Raw genomic sequence first — 18127 nt, 5'->3', positions numbered from 1 at the left:
TGCCTAAAAATAAGCAGTGGCTTGTCACATCTTGACAGTTTTACCCCTACCTTGTCTCCTATATTCTTTGAATCTACTTGCTAGCTGTGTAATCTTGCTAGCAAGATTTTTGACCTGCCTGAACCCCAGATTCCTTACCTCTAGAATAAGATAACACTACCTACTTCCTCACGGTTCTCAGGGTGACTTGAGATAACATACATAAATTCCCCCGTGCCATAGCACCTGGTACTAAGTACTGACTGGGGACTAGGAGAGGAGTTTCCATCAGGGACCATAGACCACACACTCTGACTTAGAAATGAACTGGAAGAGACCTGCGTCCTTGCACATAGAGGAAGCCTTGTTTTTAAACAGTTGGATCTGAATGCCTTTCACACATTAAGCTGTCTTCTAGTCAGGAAGCTGCGGATGTTTATTAGATTATCTCTTGATGGCCTCGAGGATGAGTTGTCCTGGAAAGTCCAGTAATGTGGGAGCCTGGCCTCCGGGGGACCTAGATGTTTCCTATCCAGCACTGAGGCCACCAAGTCGTCATCCTCTCATCCTCTCAGCAGACTGTTTTGTCTTTGCCTTGACGATTTGACATTAAAGGCAGAAAGACGATTCCCCAACTCGTTGCGAAGCCGGCTCAGTCTCAGATCACATCCGCCTCCGAGCCCGGCTTAGCTCCGAGGAGGTCATCCCTCTGAGCCGCTAAGCAGTCTAACTTTGCCTCTAATTGTGCACTGACCCTTCTCCACACTCAGGGGAAACTTCAGACTAATCAGATTAGAAAATGTCTCATTCCCATTCCCCTCTCCCTCCAATATGCCCTGCCACGATTTGGGTCACATGCTTGGTGTTTTGCATCATCTCCGCAGATTCCTTTCAAAGACTGCCCTAATTCCTAATGGGCCCATCAGCCTGCAGCTTACATTTATATTCTGCATTCTTATTGTTCCCCACAGACTCCACAGGGCTTTCCAGAGCCTTGACCAGACTCTCTTTCTACACAGCCCTCCTGTGGCACGCTAAGCCAGAGCCCCTCTGACGTCTGCAGTCTCCCGTGGGAGACAGGCCCGGAGTTTGTTGACTTGGTTCAGCACACACTCTGCCCAGGGGCAGTTTTACCTGCCTTGGGATGGAGCTGGGCAGCTGTTGAGCAGCTGTAGAGCCCTGCTGCTGTGTGAATTCAGATCAGGAGACGAAAACCTATGTGGCTAAAGATTCGGATGATTTCTTTCACCCACTCCAGATTGTTACCTGTGAATTTCTCCTGACCCGGCATGTGGGTACGAAGATTTCCCCTCTACTCCATTTCCATTTTTCTTGTGATTCAGTTAGGTCTTTTCCTTATGAGCACAAGTCCTGCTGGAATCAGCATTTCAAAATCTCTTCACATCTGGTTACCCAGCCCCTGTCAGTTTGTGCTGTGGTAGCTGGTATGAGGTCACTTTACTTGCCAAACGAAGTCAGAAGTCATTTCACTAATGCACAGAGCATCAGACTTAAATGTTCCATGTAGTGGTAGCTATTACCCATTCATAATAGGAGTGGCACTCTGTATTGACATAGTGCCTAGGGCCCTAGAATATTTTGTAAATCCTTGAGCACATTAAAAGGTACATTTTAGTTGATGGTAGGCATGATACCTCATTTCATGAGCGCAAACGTTGAGGTATAAGGAGGCTCTCTCACTCAAAGAGCTTGCTTCAGGCCTGAATGGCTCTCTAATGGAATTAAAACGACAGCTCGCTAAGATACCCTAAACCTTTGTTTCTGTCTGAGCTCCTAGGGGTAGGGACGGTATCTCATTCACCTTTGCAGTCCCAGAGACTTGTCCTGTGCTGGTACACTGGGCAGCAGGGAGAAACACATGGGCTTGATTTCTACCAGAGCTGCTTCTGAAGTCCAGCCCTACTGCCTTCTGCCCAGGTGATCCCTGTAAATGGAGTCAAGCCCTCTCCGCCTTCATTAGGGTATTAATATTTCCTCAGTACTAATAAGCAAGAAATCCTGGTTCTCAAACCATAAGCGGTAGCGAGTATTCTGAGGTCATTCCATACTGTGTTCCTGATGGGACTGGGGAGTAAAGAGGCAGCCTGCTCCCCTAATTGTAGCCTTCTGAATTGGGACTTGGAAAAGCTGGAAATTCAAGTGCGACTCTTTCCCCAGCAGCTCTGCCCCAAGCTAGTCTTTTACAGCTGTCTTTGGGCTCCATGGAATGCCTTAGAACTGGCCTCCCAAGAGAGCTGGTGCCTCATCCAGAAATATCAGTTAAAATGGAAAAAGTTAACAGGGCTTTAAAATCATCTCATTATACTCTACCCAGCCTCTCCCTCTGCCCCCCTCCCAGAGGCATGGTTGGGGCTCAAGTGATTTCACCCAACAATACGTGGCAGTGAAGCTGAGGGGCAAGGGTTGAACCATGTGCTTGCTAATGTTGCAGAGTGTTTGGTGCACTGGGAAGTTTTCAGAGAGAAACGCTCTTCTGTCCCTCTCCTTCTCTCTCTCTCTCTCTCTCACACACACACACACACACACACACACACACACACACACAGAGCTGCTTTCTACCTTTTCAAATATAAGGTGATTTGGTCCCTAAGGAGATCTGTGCTGGGCTCACAATTGGAACTTAGAGGCCTGGCGATTTGAGATCACAGGAGTTAACTCATTGGCAACTTGGGCAGTGCCATCTTGCCGACTCCTAAGTTTTTGTGGCCAACCGGGTAGGGTGGCCTAGAGCTCCACTTTTTTTCCTTAAGTGTCTGGTCTTTAAGACTCTCACCAGGTGTTTCAGTGTGCGCCCCTGGGTTTGTTGGGTAATGAACTGAAACCAAACACAACCAAGTGAGTCAAAAATGTGTCTTCACCACCCTCCCTCCCTTTCAGCCCTGTTCCTGCCGCCAGCCCGTTCCCCTAAGTTATGAGACGGCCTTTGCGGCAGAGGGGGACCTAAGTTACTACTCTTCAGCAGAATACAGCTGCTGCGCCTATTACCTCCACAGATGGTGGAAATAAAGCAGATCAGGATTATTCCCCACAGCAAGGAGATGGATGGCTTCTGCGGTTTTCAAGCCATTCATCATTTTTGGGAGGGGGACCAGGAGCACCTGTCAAATGACACGTTAGACTCACTTCTTAGAACTCCCACCTAGCAAGGCATTGGGAAGCCTGCTTGGGGTTCATTATTACCTAGAGGAGAACCAGAGAAATTGCCTTCCCTCCCTCTTCTTCCACAAACATGTCCTTTAGTTTGTGTAGGGAAGGAAATGGTGGCTTGCCCAAGTATCAAAGGAAAAGAAGAATTTATGGAGGTTTTAGGAAAACACTTTAGCACTGTGAGCTGGGACTTTAAAGTAAGGAGGCTGACTTTTTAACAAGCATCGACGCACTTAAAAGCCAGAATTAGTGTTGCCCTTTAGGGCAGTCCCCCTGGAAGGCTGTGCGCTGACTCCAACAATGTCGCCATAGAAAGCTCTTCTTTGGAATTGCCTTCACAGCCTTTTCAAAAGAATTTCCTCCAGAGTGGCAAATCTTTGTCCTTTGACCATGAATCGGAGTCTAAGCAAGAGTCAAATGTCATTTGGCAAGGAGCGAAGTAGGGGATTCAGGTGGGGAACGAGGATGCTGACATTTTTGATCAGAAGCACAGCACGACCCTGAAGTAAGGAGATCCATTTTCTATGCGATTCATAGGCTTTTCCAAACTACTTTGAAAGGATGGAGAGGATTTGGTGAATGATTACCTGTAGTCATGAGGCAGGAGGGACGGCTGGGGAGATAATATTCAGGGAAATTGACCTACTTGTCCTCACTCCCCTAATAGTCAAGCCTTTCTCCGTCTCTAAACTGCTCCCTCTCGGCTCCTTCTCCTCCAACCTGGACTGTTTTTAGAGCTGCAGCACTCCTTTGTATCCTAGTCTTTTCTCTCTCCCAACCTCATCTAACAGTAGCGTATAGTAGATATAGTGTAGAGTAGCAAATGAGGGCGTGAAAAATCTCACTATGTCAGTGGTCCAGGGGAGGCAGCTCTGTGCTGAGTTTTGGAGCATGGAGGAAAACCGGGACATGCTCCCAACGAGCGGTGCTCCTGCCTTGCCAGGTCTGACTTGTGTGAGTTTACTACCTTGAAAAGCACGCTTCAAGGTCTCTCATCGGCTTTTTACACTTCTTACATTTTTATTTATGTCAAACTGATACATGCTTATAGTAAAAAAAAAAAAAATCAAATCATTCTAAAAAGCTTATTCCGACAACAGCAGTTTCCAGCCACATCTCTCCCCACCTCCCAGACCCGTTCTCAAGAAACAGCCTTTCAGTCCTTCTAGCTGTTTCTGCAGACCTTTAAATAGCATGTACGTACTGCTATTTCTGGATTTCTCATTTTTAGATACTGCTACTACTTCCTGTTACGATGCTTGAGAATTTAGCATAATATTGATTCCCATTACTGCTGTTCTTTCTGGATGCTCTTAGGATCGTCTCTTTATTCCTGGTGTTCTGGAAGTTCATGATGGGGCTTGTGGTGTGTGTGTGTGTGTGTCTGTGTCTGTGTGTGTGTCTGTATGTAGATTCATTGTGCTTAACAGTTTATGGGCCCTTCCGGTCTGGAGACTCTGTCCTTTGGCTCTGATAAATTTTCCATTAATTTTTAAATAATTTCCTTTCCTTCATTTTTATTTTCCTCTTGTGAGAACTCCTATCATTAACATTTTGGCTCTCTTGAATTTGGATCTTTCTCTCCCCAATTTTTCTTTGTCATTATGATGTCCTTACTAAGGGGTTTCCTCAACTTTACATTCCACCCCTTCTTCTGCATCTGTTTACTACTATCATGTTTTTTATTCCAAGAGCACTCTTTTGGTTCCTATTTTTAGTCTTCTGTTCTTTTTTCGTGGGTGTAATATATCCTCTTATCTCACATCGTTCCCTCTGCTACCTGAATTACCTTTGTTGCTTGATACCTTTTTTTTTTTCCTGTTGCCGTTTTGACTTCTGTCCTTAATGTTGGAAGCTTTTGGGGGTGGGTCTTGTTGATTAGTGGGTTTCGCTGCATGAGTCATCTCCTAGCCCACATTTTCATTAGGTAATCCCCAGAAGCCACAATTTGGGGCCATTCAGAGTACTGAGAGGAGAATCCTATCTCCTCCTGTGGGGCTAGGAAGGAGGGTGGGATACAGGAAAGGAAGAGAATTTAAGTATGGCCACTGGTGTTCTGGAAACAGAAAAGGAGAAGGAAGGGGGCTGAGAGACCCAAGTTCAGTGTAGTGTGTAATGTTCTTCTCTACCCTCCATTATGCTTCCTCTCCCCAAGACTAGAGCTGCTTTTGTTGAATTTCTCTGGAGAACAAGCCTCACTCCCCTGTAGGGAAGAGTACAGTGTACAAGGAGATACTTGAGGGTTCAGCTGCTCTTGCTTTATTTAGGCTTTCAAGCAGTCCTTGTTTTCCGGCCCCCACCGTATCCCTGCCTTTATTGGCACCTGGAGTCTGTAATCGCTGAGCCTCTCAGAAGTTTTGTGGGCCACACTGGCTAATCTCTAAGTGGCCCCTGCCTCTGCCATGGACATTTCGAGTTCAGCTTCCCTTCCTCAGCTCTGCCGAGCCAGTTACCAATCCTTAGTCTGATTTCCATCTTGCAAACGATTTTGAAATCTCTTGTCCACTGTTGCCTTGTTTTCCAGCTATCTTTGCCATTGGGGGTTATCACCTATTTTTATTTCTTTGTTGTCATTTTGGTGAGATTTTGGTGGGAAAGGGAGATAAATATTTGTGAGTGACCCATCGTGATTTACTGCAACTCTATCCACTTCCCAAGAGCAAAGAATTCTTCCAAGAAGCATTGGCTAATTTTATCCCTTTTAATTGAAAGATTCTTTGTTCTTTTCTCCCTTGCTCCTTTTGGGGGGATTCCCATATCCATTGAAATCCTCCAAGACAGAACTGAAAAGAGAAACTTGGAGTATTTTACCACATTAGCTCAACTCTTCCCTGAGGCCTGGCTTTGGGACTTTGGAAAGATTAAATCTTTCAAACATTTTTCCTCAAAAAGATTTTATACATCATTTCTAAGCTGTGTACGCTTTCATTTACAGCTTTTGATCCTTCCCGAATATCATTTGATTCAGGAATATCCTTCCCAAATATCTTTTGAGATGGGTAAATGGTTAGATGTGTTGAGTCTGACATATCATGAGTTGGGCAGGAAAGAGTGCTGGGGGCCCAGGGTTAACGGGTGAGCATGAGTAAATATAAGACGGATTGGTAAGGAGGTCTGATAATAGGACTTCCAGTGGTGACTTCCAGAAGTTTTCCTGTATCATCCAGGGCAAATGCAGACTTAGGCATGGGGGCTCGGTTAGGTAAGAGGAACTGCAGGAAGGCCTTTCTGAGGCCTTTGAATTGAGACTTTGGAATTGAGACTTTCCAGACAAAGAAACCAGAAGGTGCAAATGCGTTGCATTGCTGGGAACGATCTTGGTATGCTCAGAGAGCAAGAAGAAAGCTGGTGTACCTGGAACATTGTGAACAGAAGAGAGTTTTCAGAGGAGGTCAGAGAGGTCAGCAGGGACCAGATTATGTGCGGTTTTATAAACCCTGGTAAGGAGTTCAGCTTGCGTTCTAAGTGGATTGGAAAGCCATTGCACAGTCGTAAACAAGGAAGTAATTGATCAGATCTGTGTTTTAGAAAGATCATTCTGGTGGAGGATGGTTTGCAGCAAGGTAAGAGTAGAAGCAGCAAGACCAAGATACAAAAGCTATTCCTGTAATCCAGGTGAGAGATGATGGTGGCTTGGAATTAGTGAATAGTAGAAAAGATGGAGAGAAAGAGACTTGTGATGTGCTATGGTGGTAGAACCTACAGGACTGGTTAGTGGACTGTGTATGAGGGGTGGTGTAATTCTAAATCTGTTTGGTAGTCTTTTGACTGGTTCCCAAATTACTGGGATATTATACTTCTGAAACCTCTAGGATTCAGTACGTGCCTCCTGTCATCAATGTGATGGGAATTTACAAACAATTAAATTCTGTATTGTAGGAACAGATGAAGAAACTTTGTTCATTGGTGATCTCATTCAGTCTTCCAGTCTGGTGGCTTTAAATATCATCTGTATGCTAATGACTCCCACATTTCTATCTCTAACTCAAACATCTTCCCTGAACTACAGACTCATCAAAATGTAACACATCCGAAACCAAACTCCCCATCTTTTCTCCCAACCTGTAGCTCCTGCAGTCCTTCCCATCTCAGTTCGGGCAACTCTGTTTTTCCAGTTGCTCAAGCAAAACCCTGGGAGTCGTCCTGAATCCATTCCTATTCATTCTCCCCCTCGCCTCCCCTATACACTATATACAATCCTTCAGGAGTCCTACACTCAAAATATAGTCAGGCTTCACCACTCCTCACTGCCCTCCCTCCACTGCCACCACTGTCACCTTAGCCACCATTATCTCTTGTCCGGATTACTGCAGAAGACCGCTAACTGCCCTTGCCACTTTGGCCTTGCCCCTACATTGTAGTTGCAATATATCAGCTAGAGTGATCTTCAGAAAATATAACTTAGATCTGGTAACTGTTCTGTACAATATACTCCAATGGCTCTTAGTTGTCCTTAGTATGAAAGTCAAAGGCCCTCCATGATCTCATTCTGTGACCTCAGCTCCTATTCAGAGTATTAGGGAATACTTTTCTTCGAGGCACCATGCTAAAGGAGTTTCTTACAAAATATCTTTAATTGATTGAGTTTTAGTTCTTCTCCCCAAACACATGCAAATAAAAGACATAATGGTCCTGCATTTTGGCTACAAATATTTCCATAAACAGAACATGTCCTTTCAAGGAGTTCAAATGATGAGTGAGCCAAAATTCAAAGGATAAACAGTGGTAGGGGGCAGCATATTGGAGTTGTATCCCAGAATCCTTGGCCAAAGAAAATGTACACAAAAGAATGACTGAATTCCCTTTCTCCTCTTCTGATCACTCTGTTTATTCTACTTTGTTTAGCTTAATGAGTCTATGTAACTTCATCTTGTAACATTTAACTTATTGCTGCTAATTGTTATTAGTTTATAAATATGAGCTATTATTTTCTTAATGCTTTGATAAAAAAAGAGAAAAGCCTTTTGACTGATTATGAATAGGTTTTTTTTTCCTGCTTCTGTTATCACTGAGTTTTCTTATAATTAATTATCCTCTGTTCATCCTTGCAGTAGTAACTTTGTGCACCTCACTTGCTGGTTGGAGGGGCGTGTTGAGTTAGAGGTCCTGAGAGAAGGGCAGGAGCCTGGAGCAGGGTGCTTGTAACAGTGCCTTAGTGACCACCTTTGTCTTTTTCTTCAAAAAATCGTGTTACATAACCAGTATGTATTTAGCCTTAGAAATTGGCAGAGGTGGTCAAATTCAGAATAGAAAAATAGCATTGAGGTATTACAGTAAGAAGTATTTTGTTTGTGTTTAGGTCATTTTAGCAATTGTCTTGAAATTTTGGGGTCTTAATTGCCAAAACTCTATTATGGTTAAGGATAAATTTATGTCAATTTCCATAATTAGGAAATAGCAGTCAAACAGATTAGTTATTTTTGACCTATAGTTTTATGGTGCAGGGTAATCATTTGTTGTTGTTGTTTTTTTTCAAAATGAAAATGGGCTTAATATTTTCTGATTATGAATTTAAAACAATTCAGATGATACAGAAAAGTCTAAAGAAAAAGCAAAAATTATAATCTCTCTTGCTACAGATAGCTGTTCTTAATAATTCCGTGTATTGTTGCTAGACTTTTTAAATGTTGTTTTGTACAAATATAAACCTAAAGTGAGACCATAACTCTACATTCTATTTTATAACCTCCTTTCCACTCAACAATATATTATTAACACATCTCCATGACAACATATATGGATCTACATAACCCCTTTTAATGGCTACATGATAAATGATTAAAGTGCCTTTTATTTTTCCTAAAAATATATTAGTAGACAAAATGAATCTAGGCTTGCTTTAAAGATTTAAAAGGCATACAATTTAAGAAAAATGAAGACGTTTTAAAAATTTTACTGACATAGTATCAACCTATTAAACTAAGAAGAACTTCAATACTGTTAACAAAATATAACAATGGTCTTAGCTGCTGAATAAATTAATTTGTTTCTATGGCAACTGCAACAAGTATTTGTTGAACACCTACTATGTGCCGGCATTGATCTAGGTCCTGGGAATACTTTGGTGAATTAGATGTGTGAGGTCTCTGCTCTCAAAGAATTTACATTCTGGAGGGTTAGAAACAGAAAACAAGGTAATAAGAAATAAGAAAAATATCTGTATTGAAGCACATCTAGTAGTATGTTTTCATGGTGGATTTAAGCTGACAGTTTGGTCCTGAAATCTGCAGATTGAGTCAAATCATATATTATAATTATATTTTTAGGTTTGAAGACAGTGAAAAACAAATAAATTACGAGTCATTTTTCTGTGCCCTGAACTGGAGAGTGAATCCGATGCCCGAATTGGAAGCAGTATGGTGCATTAAAGAGGTAAAAGTAACACCTGTTTTAAAAACCAGCTGTGGCTACCTCCCTTGCGTTTTTAATATCCTTTATCTTAAAATTATTTTTCAATGTAAAATAGTAACATCAGTGCTTTTGGAAAGAGCACTATGTATTTCTGGGTATTTGTGTTAAAGTCTAATTCACTTTCCATACTGAGTGAACATCTGCTGTATAAGAGCGTGATTTTTCTTATGCAGCTGAATGTTTTTTAACCCAAGTCGTATCCAATTATATGGAAAATAGGATAATAGGTTACGGTTATAAATAGATACAAACACTGTTATCAAGGGATTCTGGTAATATCATCATAGGCTACAAGAGCAAGTCTCAAATAGTGCATATGTCAAGAATCCCCAGTGTATTTGCGGCTGTGCATGCAGGTTTGCCTTGGGTGAAACAGTATAGTATGGACATGTATATTTCATAGTGGGGCCAAATTTAAAATAAAAATTCAGTAGAAAAATGCTTGGTTAGGGAAAACAGAGTTCATGTGATCGGATGATGCTCTCAACGTTGTGAAATTGTCTGAATTCTCTGAGATCTCTTTGGACCAATTGTCTTTAAGGAGTGGGTGGGTGGGTGGTGGTTTGTTTATATTTTAACATGCTCCAGAAATTGATTTTCTTGGGAAAGTCCCTTGATAAAGCAAATGTCATGTGGTTGATACTCCCAGAAAGGAGGCATTTATTCCTCCCGGTCTCTGATGACCAGCTCATTCTGGCCTGAACTGGTCTAGTGCCCTTGGGGAGTTCCCTCAGGCATGCAGCTACTCTGGAGTGTCAGGCAGCCTTAGAACTTCCAGATGATTGGGAGACACTGGTGGCCTTTGGAGTCAAACAGACCTGGGGTTGAATTCTGGCTCTGCCACTTATGTAGCTGAGTGACTTTGGGGCAGTTACTTAACTCATTCATTTATAAATTTAATTCTCAGACAAATCATGTTTAAGTATCCACTCTTAGCAGTTTCTATGCTCTGCGCTGGGGTCTAGAGACAGTCATTATTGCTACCTTAAGGAGGGTTGGGGGGCACAGGAAGTCTTAGGGGAGGTGATGCTTGAAATTTCAGTGATGAATGGTAAGAGCTAGGTAGGAAAAGTGGCATGGTATTCCCAGAGGCATTCCCAACAGAGGCTCTAGGGCATGGGACGACACGGCTCTTGTGCAGAACCGGAAAGAATTGGTGTGGCTGGGATGGAGGCACAGAGGGAGGAGTGGAGATGAATGAAGCTGGAGACGCCTGCACGGGTGAGGTCTGAGTATCGTCCTACAAAGTCTGCAGACTGTGGACAAATTTCAAGGAAGAGAGTGACATGACCAGGTATGCCCTTTAAAGGGAGCTTGCTCTGGTTGGGTGGTGGGTAGATTGGAGAGAGGACAAGGAGACAAGTAGACCCCATAGGAGGCTCTTGACGACCCTTCGTCACCATAACAACAGCAAACACTTTAAAGCATTTACTATGTGTCAAGCCCTGTTCTAAGACCTCAAAATCTATTCTCTCATTTAATCCTCAGAGCAACTTTCTGAGGGTAGATACTTTTATCATTCCCATTTTAGAGATGAGGAAGTTAGAGGAACAGCCAGGGTATGGTAGAGTTAGAATTTTAACTCAGGTCTGTTTTACCGCAAAGCATGAAAAAGGAAAAAATCATTTAAATACAATCATCATTGAAGATATTGGATTTAATTAACTAAAGTCCAAGATACTATCACAAAAACAAATAAATACTGTCATTTGGTAACCTTTTAATTCTTATCCATGCAAATATGTAATTTTTACATGTAAAAAGAACAATGATAGATGGAGTTTATATTCCACCTTTTCATTTAATGTTACAGTATTCTGTGTTGGATATCATCCATTTGTCCCATTGGGACCTGTCTCCAACCCCGTCTACCCTGCTCTGAATCCTAGACAGCTGATCTTTGTGGGCTTCATCAATGGGACCCTTAGCCCTCTGGCCTCCAGTTGGGGGAGCCAATGGGACGCACCAGCAGGAGAGTGGAGGGTGGGATGAGACAGAAGTCATCTCCCTCCCTGACAGTCACAAGAGATTGACTGCCTCCTCCTGCCCAGGGCCACAGTACCTGTCTGGAGGGTCTCTCCACATAGCTGTCTACTCCGGGCTCTGGCAGCCACCCTCACGTGCCCCTTCAGCCCCAGGTGGTGGCAGTGGCTCCCTGTTGCTACAGTCCCTGAGGGTCTGGAGGATCCCTTGTTGCTTTTCCTAAACACTTGCCACAACTTTGTAAATAGTCTCTTTATTAAACTCTTCTCAATTTACACAGTTTGCATATGTCCGCTATTTCTTCTGGGATCCTGAAAGATACACATACTTATTTTGGCTAGTTAGCAACAGCCTTTGTTGTGTTTTTTTCCTTACTTCCTCCTTCTCTCCTTTTCCATTCCACCCAATCCACCACCCAAATGTTTACCTATGTGTTGGGGGTTTCATCATTTCATGCACAAAAATATAATCATACCACAGGCATTTATCTGCAGTGTGTTTTTCTTGATAGTACACCATGGGACATTTCTCTAGTTTAATATGTGTAGACCTAAGCCATTCTTTAATACTGTAGTATGAATATGGAATCATTTATTCATCCATTTCTCTATTGATAGGCATTCAAGTTATTCTTACATTTTTGCCTTTGAAAACATGTGGTATCTTGTTACTTGAATTTTTATCTTCCTGATGACTATTGAGCTTGAATGAAATTTAATTACCTTTTGGTACTACAACCTACAGTAAGAAAGACGTTTTTCCCTAGCAACCCAGCATGCACATATACAATGGCCCAAACGTCTCATGAAACAATACTATTCTAACTGCATGTGATGATGTATGATATTTTTTCTTTCCTTTCTCTTTTCTTTTCTCTCCTCCCGCCTTCTTTCTTTCTTTTGAATATAGTTCATTACCCATTAAATTGACTTAAGGACCTACAAAAGAATCACCACCCATATTGGAAGAGGAGTCAGTGCGTGGAAAGGCCAGAGATCCACTTTCCCTTTAGCCACCCCTCCCCCATTTCATCTCTTACCTACTCTGTCAACTGGGGCAGTTACTGAGCCATGGACCTCAGGTTCTTTAGAGAGATAGTGTGGAGCACAAGGTCTGGAATCACATGAAGCTGAACTCAAATCCTTAGCTCTATGATTGACTCACTGGGTGACTGTGTAAGTTATTCAACCTTTCACATTGCCCCATCTCAAAAATGGAGATAAAAGTAGCGCTTCTGTCAGGTTGCTTGTAAGGATTGAATTGATACACGTGAGACACTTATCACAGTACCTGTCCCATAGTAACGGCTTAAATGTTAGCTATTACTGTTGTTCTAAAATGGAGATGCCTTACGTCCTCAAGTCAGTGGGCTGGGCCTTGAGGAGTCAACTTCCAAGACTAAGATCAGTGATTCTGTCGTTAAACGTAAGAGTCAGAACAGCTACAGAACAGCAATGTAGCATCAGATAGGGCCTGTGCTTTAGCAGTAAGTCAGCTCTTTCAACTGTTACTCATTTATGGTGAGAAGAACTTTAGTCTTAGGGTCTCTTGTCAATTCTGATGACCAAGCCTAGAAGCAGTTCAGTCTGTGGGAGACATTTGGATGGGGCCGTTCTTTTTCAGCCAGTTTTTTTCAAATAAAGGAAGAACATAGTTATAAAATGGTACCTGATCAATTTAACCAATAATGAGAACTTAACTAAATTCCAGAGTCTGAAGCACTCTGGTACTCCTGAGCTTGCTATCGTTCCATTAAAGAGGATATAAGATAGCTTGGGAATGGTATCAGTGAGTCTGTAATCTATGTGAAAATATTTAGTGTGAATGGGTTGAGCGTAATATTGCATAGTTCAGAGAGTAGAATGAGTAATGAAAAGTATAGTATCTCCTGAACCATGTAAGTGTACTTAAATGTTAATATCTAATAATGCCCTGAGACACTCTGGGTCAGAGCCTGTCACAGGTTGGGTTCTCCAGGAAGCAGATGGAGTTTAATGTGCAGTATATTTATTTGGGAGTGTCCTTGGGATCAATACCTGTGGAAGGGAGGGGAGGGACATAGGAGTGGGCAGAGGGAGAAGTTGAGCTTCGATGCAGGTCCAAAGACAGCCTTGGCTGGTCCGAAGGGAACTCTGGAGCTAGAATGGCCTTTCAGAGCTGTCCTGAGTTCGGCCAAAATGGCCTGGACTTTATCCCTGTGGGTTGGTTTAGAAAGGGGTATGACCTGGGGTAACGTGGCTCTTTGCAGCCAACACAGCTCTGTAGCTGAGGTAATCCCTGAAGGGGTCTCCCATCAACTGGGCCACCAAGTCCTTCCTCAAGGGGATTCTGGATGGTATATCATGTCTTGGCAACCAACCACTCTTGATTATTCTTGGTCTGAACTGGAGGCCTGGCCTGTGGCACAGCCTTCTCCACACACCTGCTCCTCTATTACTGTCTGAGCTTTCACCCGTGGCAGGGAACTGACAAGAAACTGGTTATGCCAGAAGAGGCCGTGATTATGGCAGAAGAGGAAGTGGTAGAGGAGTTGGACCAGATGCGTAGGTCTGTGGGGCCCAGTTGGGCAAAGAAAACCTCTCACTTCGAGCTTTGGGGATTGCCAACAGTTAGGGAGTCTGCTGTAGCCCAAAAATCATATGTGGGACTTCAGAACAAGATCCACCAGGTTGTGAAAGTGACCCAGCCTTGAATGTGACGTGACAGATTAAAGCTCTGTTGAGAACAAGGAATGGCAGGCTGAGCTCCTGCGTGGAAGTATGGCCCACGTGGAGGCCAGCAGAGGGGCGGCTGCGTGCTTCCTCCAGTGTATGAGCTGGACAGGCTGTCTCTGGCTGAAGTTCCAGAAGTTACCAGCCTCCACTCGGAACCTGGGTGTCCTTACTCTTGGGCTGAATGTTGTCCTCAACAGGCTCTCTTCCCTGAACTAGGGATCTTACTGAAAAATGAAAAGAGACTGCTTAGCTGATGAAAGCTGAGCAGGTCTCAGTACCAGATTCAACACCAATTCTGTTTGCATCAGCATTAATGGATAGGATGGATGGTAGGGGTGGAGATTTGGGACAGCTTCCCTAGCTTGATTAACTACAGTGAATGGAAGCAGGAATGGACAAAAAAAAAAAAAAAAAAAAAAGAGGGACAGGACCATGGGCTTTAGCCAACCACAGGCTGAGTAGGGGGGTGGTCTGGTACACAGTACTTGGGATTGGAAGGGCAGCGCGTCAGGGAGTTCTAGCAGGGGGTCTCTCCAAAACAGGGAGCACAGTGGTGGGGATCCTGAAGTTAGCGCTATTCAGCGACCAGAGGGGGCCAGCCAGCAGGCTTGAACCACGCCTTCAGCCGCGCCCAGGGGACAGAGCAGGCTGGGTCCCTATACCAGTGAGGTTCTAGCAGGAGACACACGGCCCACTCAGAGGAGTCGGGATATGGATTTAAGGCAGGGACTATTGACAGAGGAGAGGGTAGGGTTAAGGGAACCAGTCAGGGCGGTGGAGTGCCCAGGGCCTAGCTAGAGTGGGAAGCCTTTACCATCCCTAGGTCTGGAGAAGCAGGGAGGGACTGGTATTACTGGAGCCCAGTAGAGGAGCCGGAGCAGTGGCAGCAGGTAGAGGAGCGTAGCCACTGCCAAAGCGTGGTTGGGCAGGGAGGGGGCAGGCAGAGGGGAAGTGGAATCAATACCCTGAACCCTCGCTGCTTCCCATTGGCTGGACCCGTTCGGAAGCCAGAGAGCCAAGGAGGCTCGAGAAGTGATGCAGTCCACAGAGGTCAGCCTCCCAGGGCAGAGAGCTTGGTGAGAAGGGCAAAAAATGGATCTTGAGGGGCAAATGGAGGATGAGCCAGTACAGTCTGTTACCAGAGTAAAGACTTGGGCTCCAGTGAGCAAGCCTCACAGCCAGCTTTTAAGACTAACAGCTCCTGAAGCTGGGTCTGCTGGATGTTAGGACTGGTCCCTCTGACTCCGATGGGGCTCCACCTACGTGTGATTGTTACATGGCATCAGCTAGTAGGCCTGCGGATCAACAACAAAGAAGCAAAATTCACAGAGAGGACTGTGGTTGTAGCGAGTCCAGCTTTGATTTGGTGAGAGGTTTCCCTATGTGGATGGGTGGGAGCTGACTGTCACCCACCAGGATTGTTGACTGTGGCCTGTAGCCTGGATTCTCAGGAGCTCCCTTGGCCGGGCCTCTGCCTGACCTCCACAGCAGCCCATGGTGAGCCACTGGGGCTGTAAGTTAATTCTCACTCCATTATGTGACTATCTGTGGTCTCAGCATGTTGCCCTGGTGCTGTCACGGCCTAGAGACCCCAATTCCATTCTATTGTGCTTGCTCACAGATGGTAGCTGTAAAACTGGCAAAAGAGGTCCCGCTGTTTAGAGCCTGCCTGGTTAATCTCAGAAGTCACGTTTTAAAAACTAACACTAAATCGGTTCTCATATAAACTTTATAACTTGCACTGTGTGACTGGCATCTTATCCTTTGACGTTTCTGAGAAAAATTGAATGTGGCTTCATTTTACGAGCACTAGAACTGCAGAAGCATTAACAATTGGCTCTAAAGTTTCCTCTTGTCACAACAGGATGACATATAGCCTTGGCACTGGGGAGTAGGGGACAGTGGGGTACACCTTGGGATATATCTTTGGGCACCCCACTTGTCGAGGATCTCCTTTTGGTATTTAGAGGGTGGAATACCCTGTGACATTTTATTGTCCCAACCATTTTGTGAGAATAAGTATCATTCCCAATTTATAGATAGGAAGCTGAGACTCAAAGGCATTCCTAAAGGTCAGGATTATATAGTTAGGGGCTAGTGCCAACTCTTTAAGTAAGCAAAGTTATGTCTAATATTTCAGGTTGAGTTTAACAGTTGAAATAAAAGATTATTAATCATTCTCGTAAGACTTAAAAAAATAACTGGTAAACACATACTGATTACGTAACACAAAGCAGTGACCTAGTAGGAAACTTCCAGAATCTACTGTGATTTAAAGGTTTGGATGATGTCTACTTGAGTTGTATGAATAAGCCTATCACTAAAGCTAAAAATTATCCATGTCTCCTTGAAAACTTTACTTGCCCCGTAATGCAATTTCAAGGAAAGGTTTCTTGTTTAAAAGTTACAACTGTGTTTTAGCTGCAGCCACACAGATGACAATTCTACTGAAGCTCTGTCTAGAGCAAAGAGAAGCAATTGTGAAATATTGGCATTACAGTAAAGACAGAAATGGATAGGCATATAAGCGAATCTCCTGGTTTTGAGCTTTTCCTTATGTCATCAGAATGCTCTTGATTATCTCAACAAGTATCTGTAAAATTTCTTCCCCAAATTAATTTCATTTTGGTTTTACTGAAATTTAATTGTTTTTATGATTTCTGTCAACTTAATTTGATTATTTCCAAGGTCATGTCAACCTAGTAGAAGGAAGAAAATCCAAGAAAACCACAATTTCAATTCCATACACAGTACTGGATTTTTCTACAAATTCATGGATAAAAACATCCTTTTTTTGATTGAGCAGAGGGGGAGTAACAGAGTGAAATCACTAACATGACTCTATCAGCCTTACATTTGGGACGAATAAAAATAACCTTGTTTCAGTGAAGCGTGGAATTTAATTGGCTCCCGATCTTTTCCCCGCATGCATCTGGTGGCCAGTACTACAGTAGAAAATTTTAAACTAGAAGGAGACATAATCCAATTAAATTTCCTTTTAAAAATGTCAAAGCAAATAAATCCAGGGCCTATGAGCTCACACACAGCTTTGCTGTTCTCACTGGGCAGCTGCTGTTTACTGGGTTTCCATCCAGTGCCATCTTTGCTTCCCATTTCAAGGATATGTGGTTTTACAGATCGGCAGCTACATTTTTTTTCACCATTGATGAATAAGTAATTTATTGCCAACTTCTCTGACATCTTAAGTAGCTCTAGTGACAGCCAGATTGAAAACTGTCATGGGGCCCTCTTGCAGACAATGATTTCCAGCCATTTTAGAGTCATGATTTTGCATTATTGCTGAATTTCACTCTGCATTTCATAGTTCTTCCTTCTTCCAGAAAATGCTACGTGGCACATACTGTTTATGCTCCAGATTAAACTGAATTTTGTTTTGAGATTTGGGTACTGTCTCTGGAATTACCTGGAAGTCACATTGGAGACTCTGGATCCATCCACAGTTTGTCAAGAAGTTGCTTTGTTCCGAGCCATACTGTGACTTTCATAGACATTTTATTAATTTTGAAAAATGCAAAATGGCATAGTATCTTTGACTTCCTCTGGAAGCTGACTCGGAGACAAGGATTTGAGTATAAATAGTTTTTTGGACGAAGTGAAGGGAGTAACTAGCAAGGGAGCAAGGAAGTGAGAAATGGAAGAGAAGGAGTTAATACAGGGCATATTATCAAACCAGTAAAAATGTGAATGACTGGAGCGTAATGCCTCTGGGAAACACAGGGATCCAGTGGCTGATAGGTACCTCAGCGTTATCCCATCCATCAACTCCTGTCATTGTTTGAGAGCTGCTCCCGAAGTGGGGGAAAATAATGAATTCCCAAGCACTTGTGGCATGTCACAGGGACAGCCAAATC

General features: G+C 43.4%; 1 protein-coding gene across 1 annotated transcript in view; it reads left to right on the top strand.

The window, feature by feature from the left end:
* The window catches only part of EFHC2 (EF-hand domain containing 2), a 187663-nt gene extending 176966 nt beyond the window's left edge, over window positions 1-10697 (top strand). Inside the window, 1 exon segment of the mRNA XM_082378301.1 lies at window positions 9414-10697. Within this exon segment, the coding sequence (XP_082234427.1) occupies window positions 9414-9666 (253 nt within the window). The 3' untranslated portion in view covers window positions 9667-10697.
* Window positions 10698-18127: the final 7430 nt, after the last annotated feature.

This window comes from Balaenoptera borealis (assembly GCF_965194805.1).
Source record: "Balaenoptera borealis genome assembly, chromosome: X".
NCBI lineage: Eukaryota > Metazoa > Chordata > Mammalia > Artiodactyla > Balaenopteridae > Balaenoptera > Balaenoptera borealis.
Note: the sequence above shows the minus strand (reverse complement) of the source record. Positions and strands in the feature narration are given on the sequence as shown.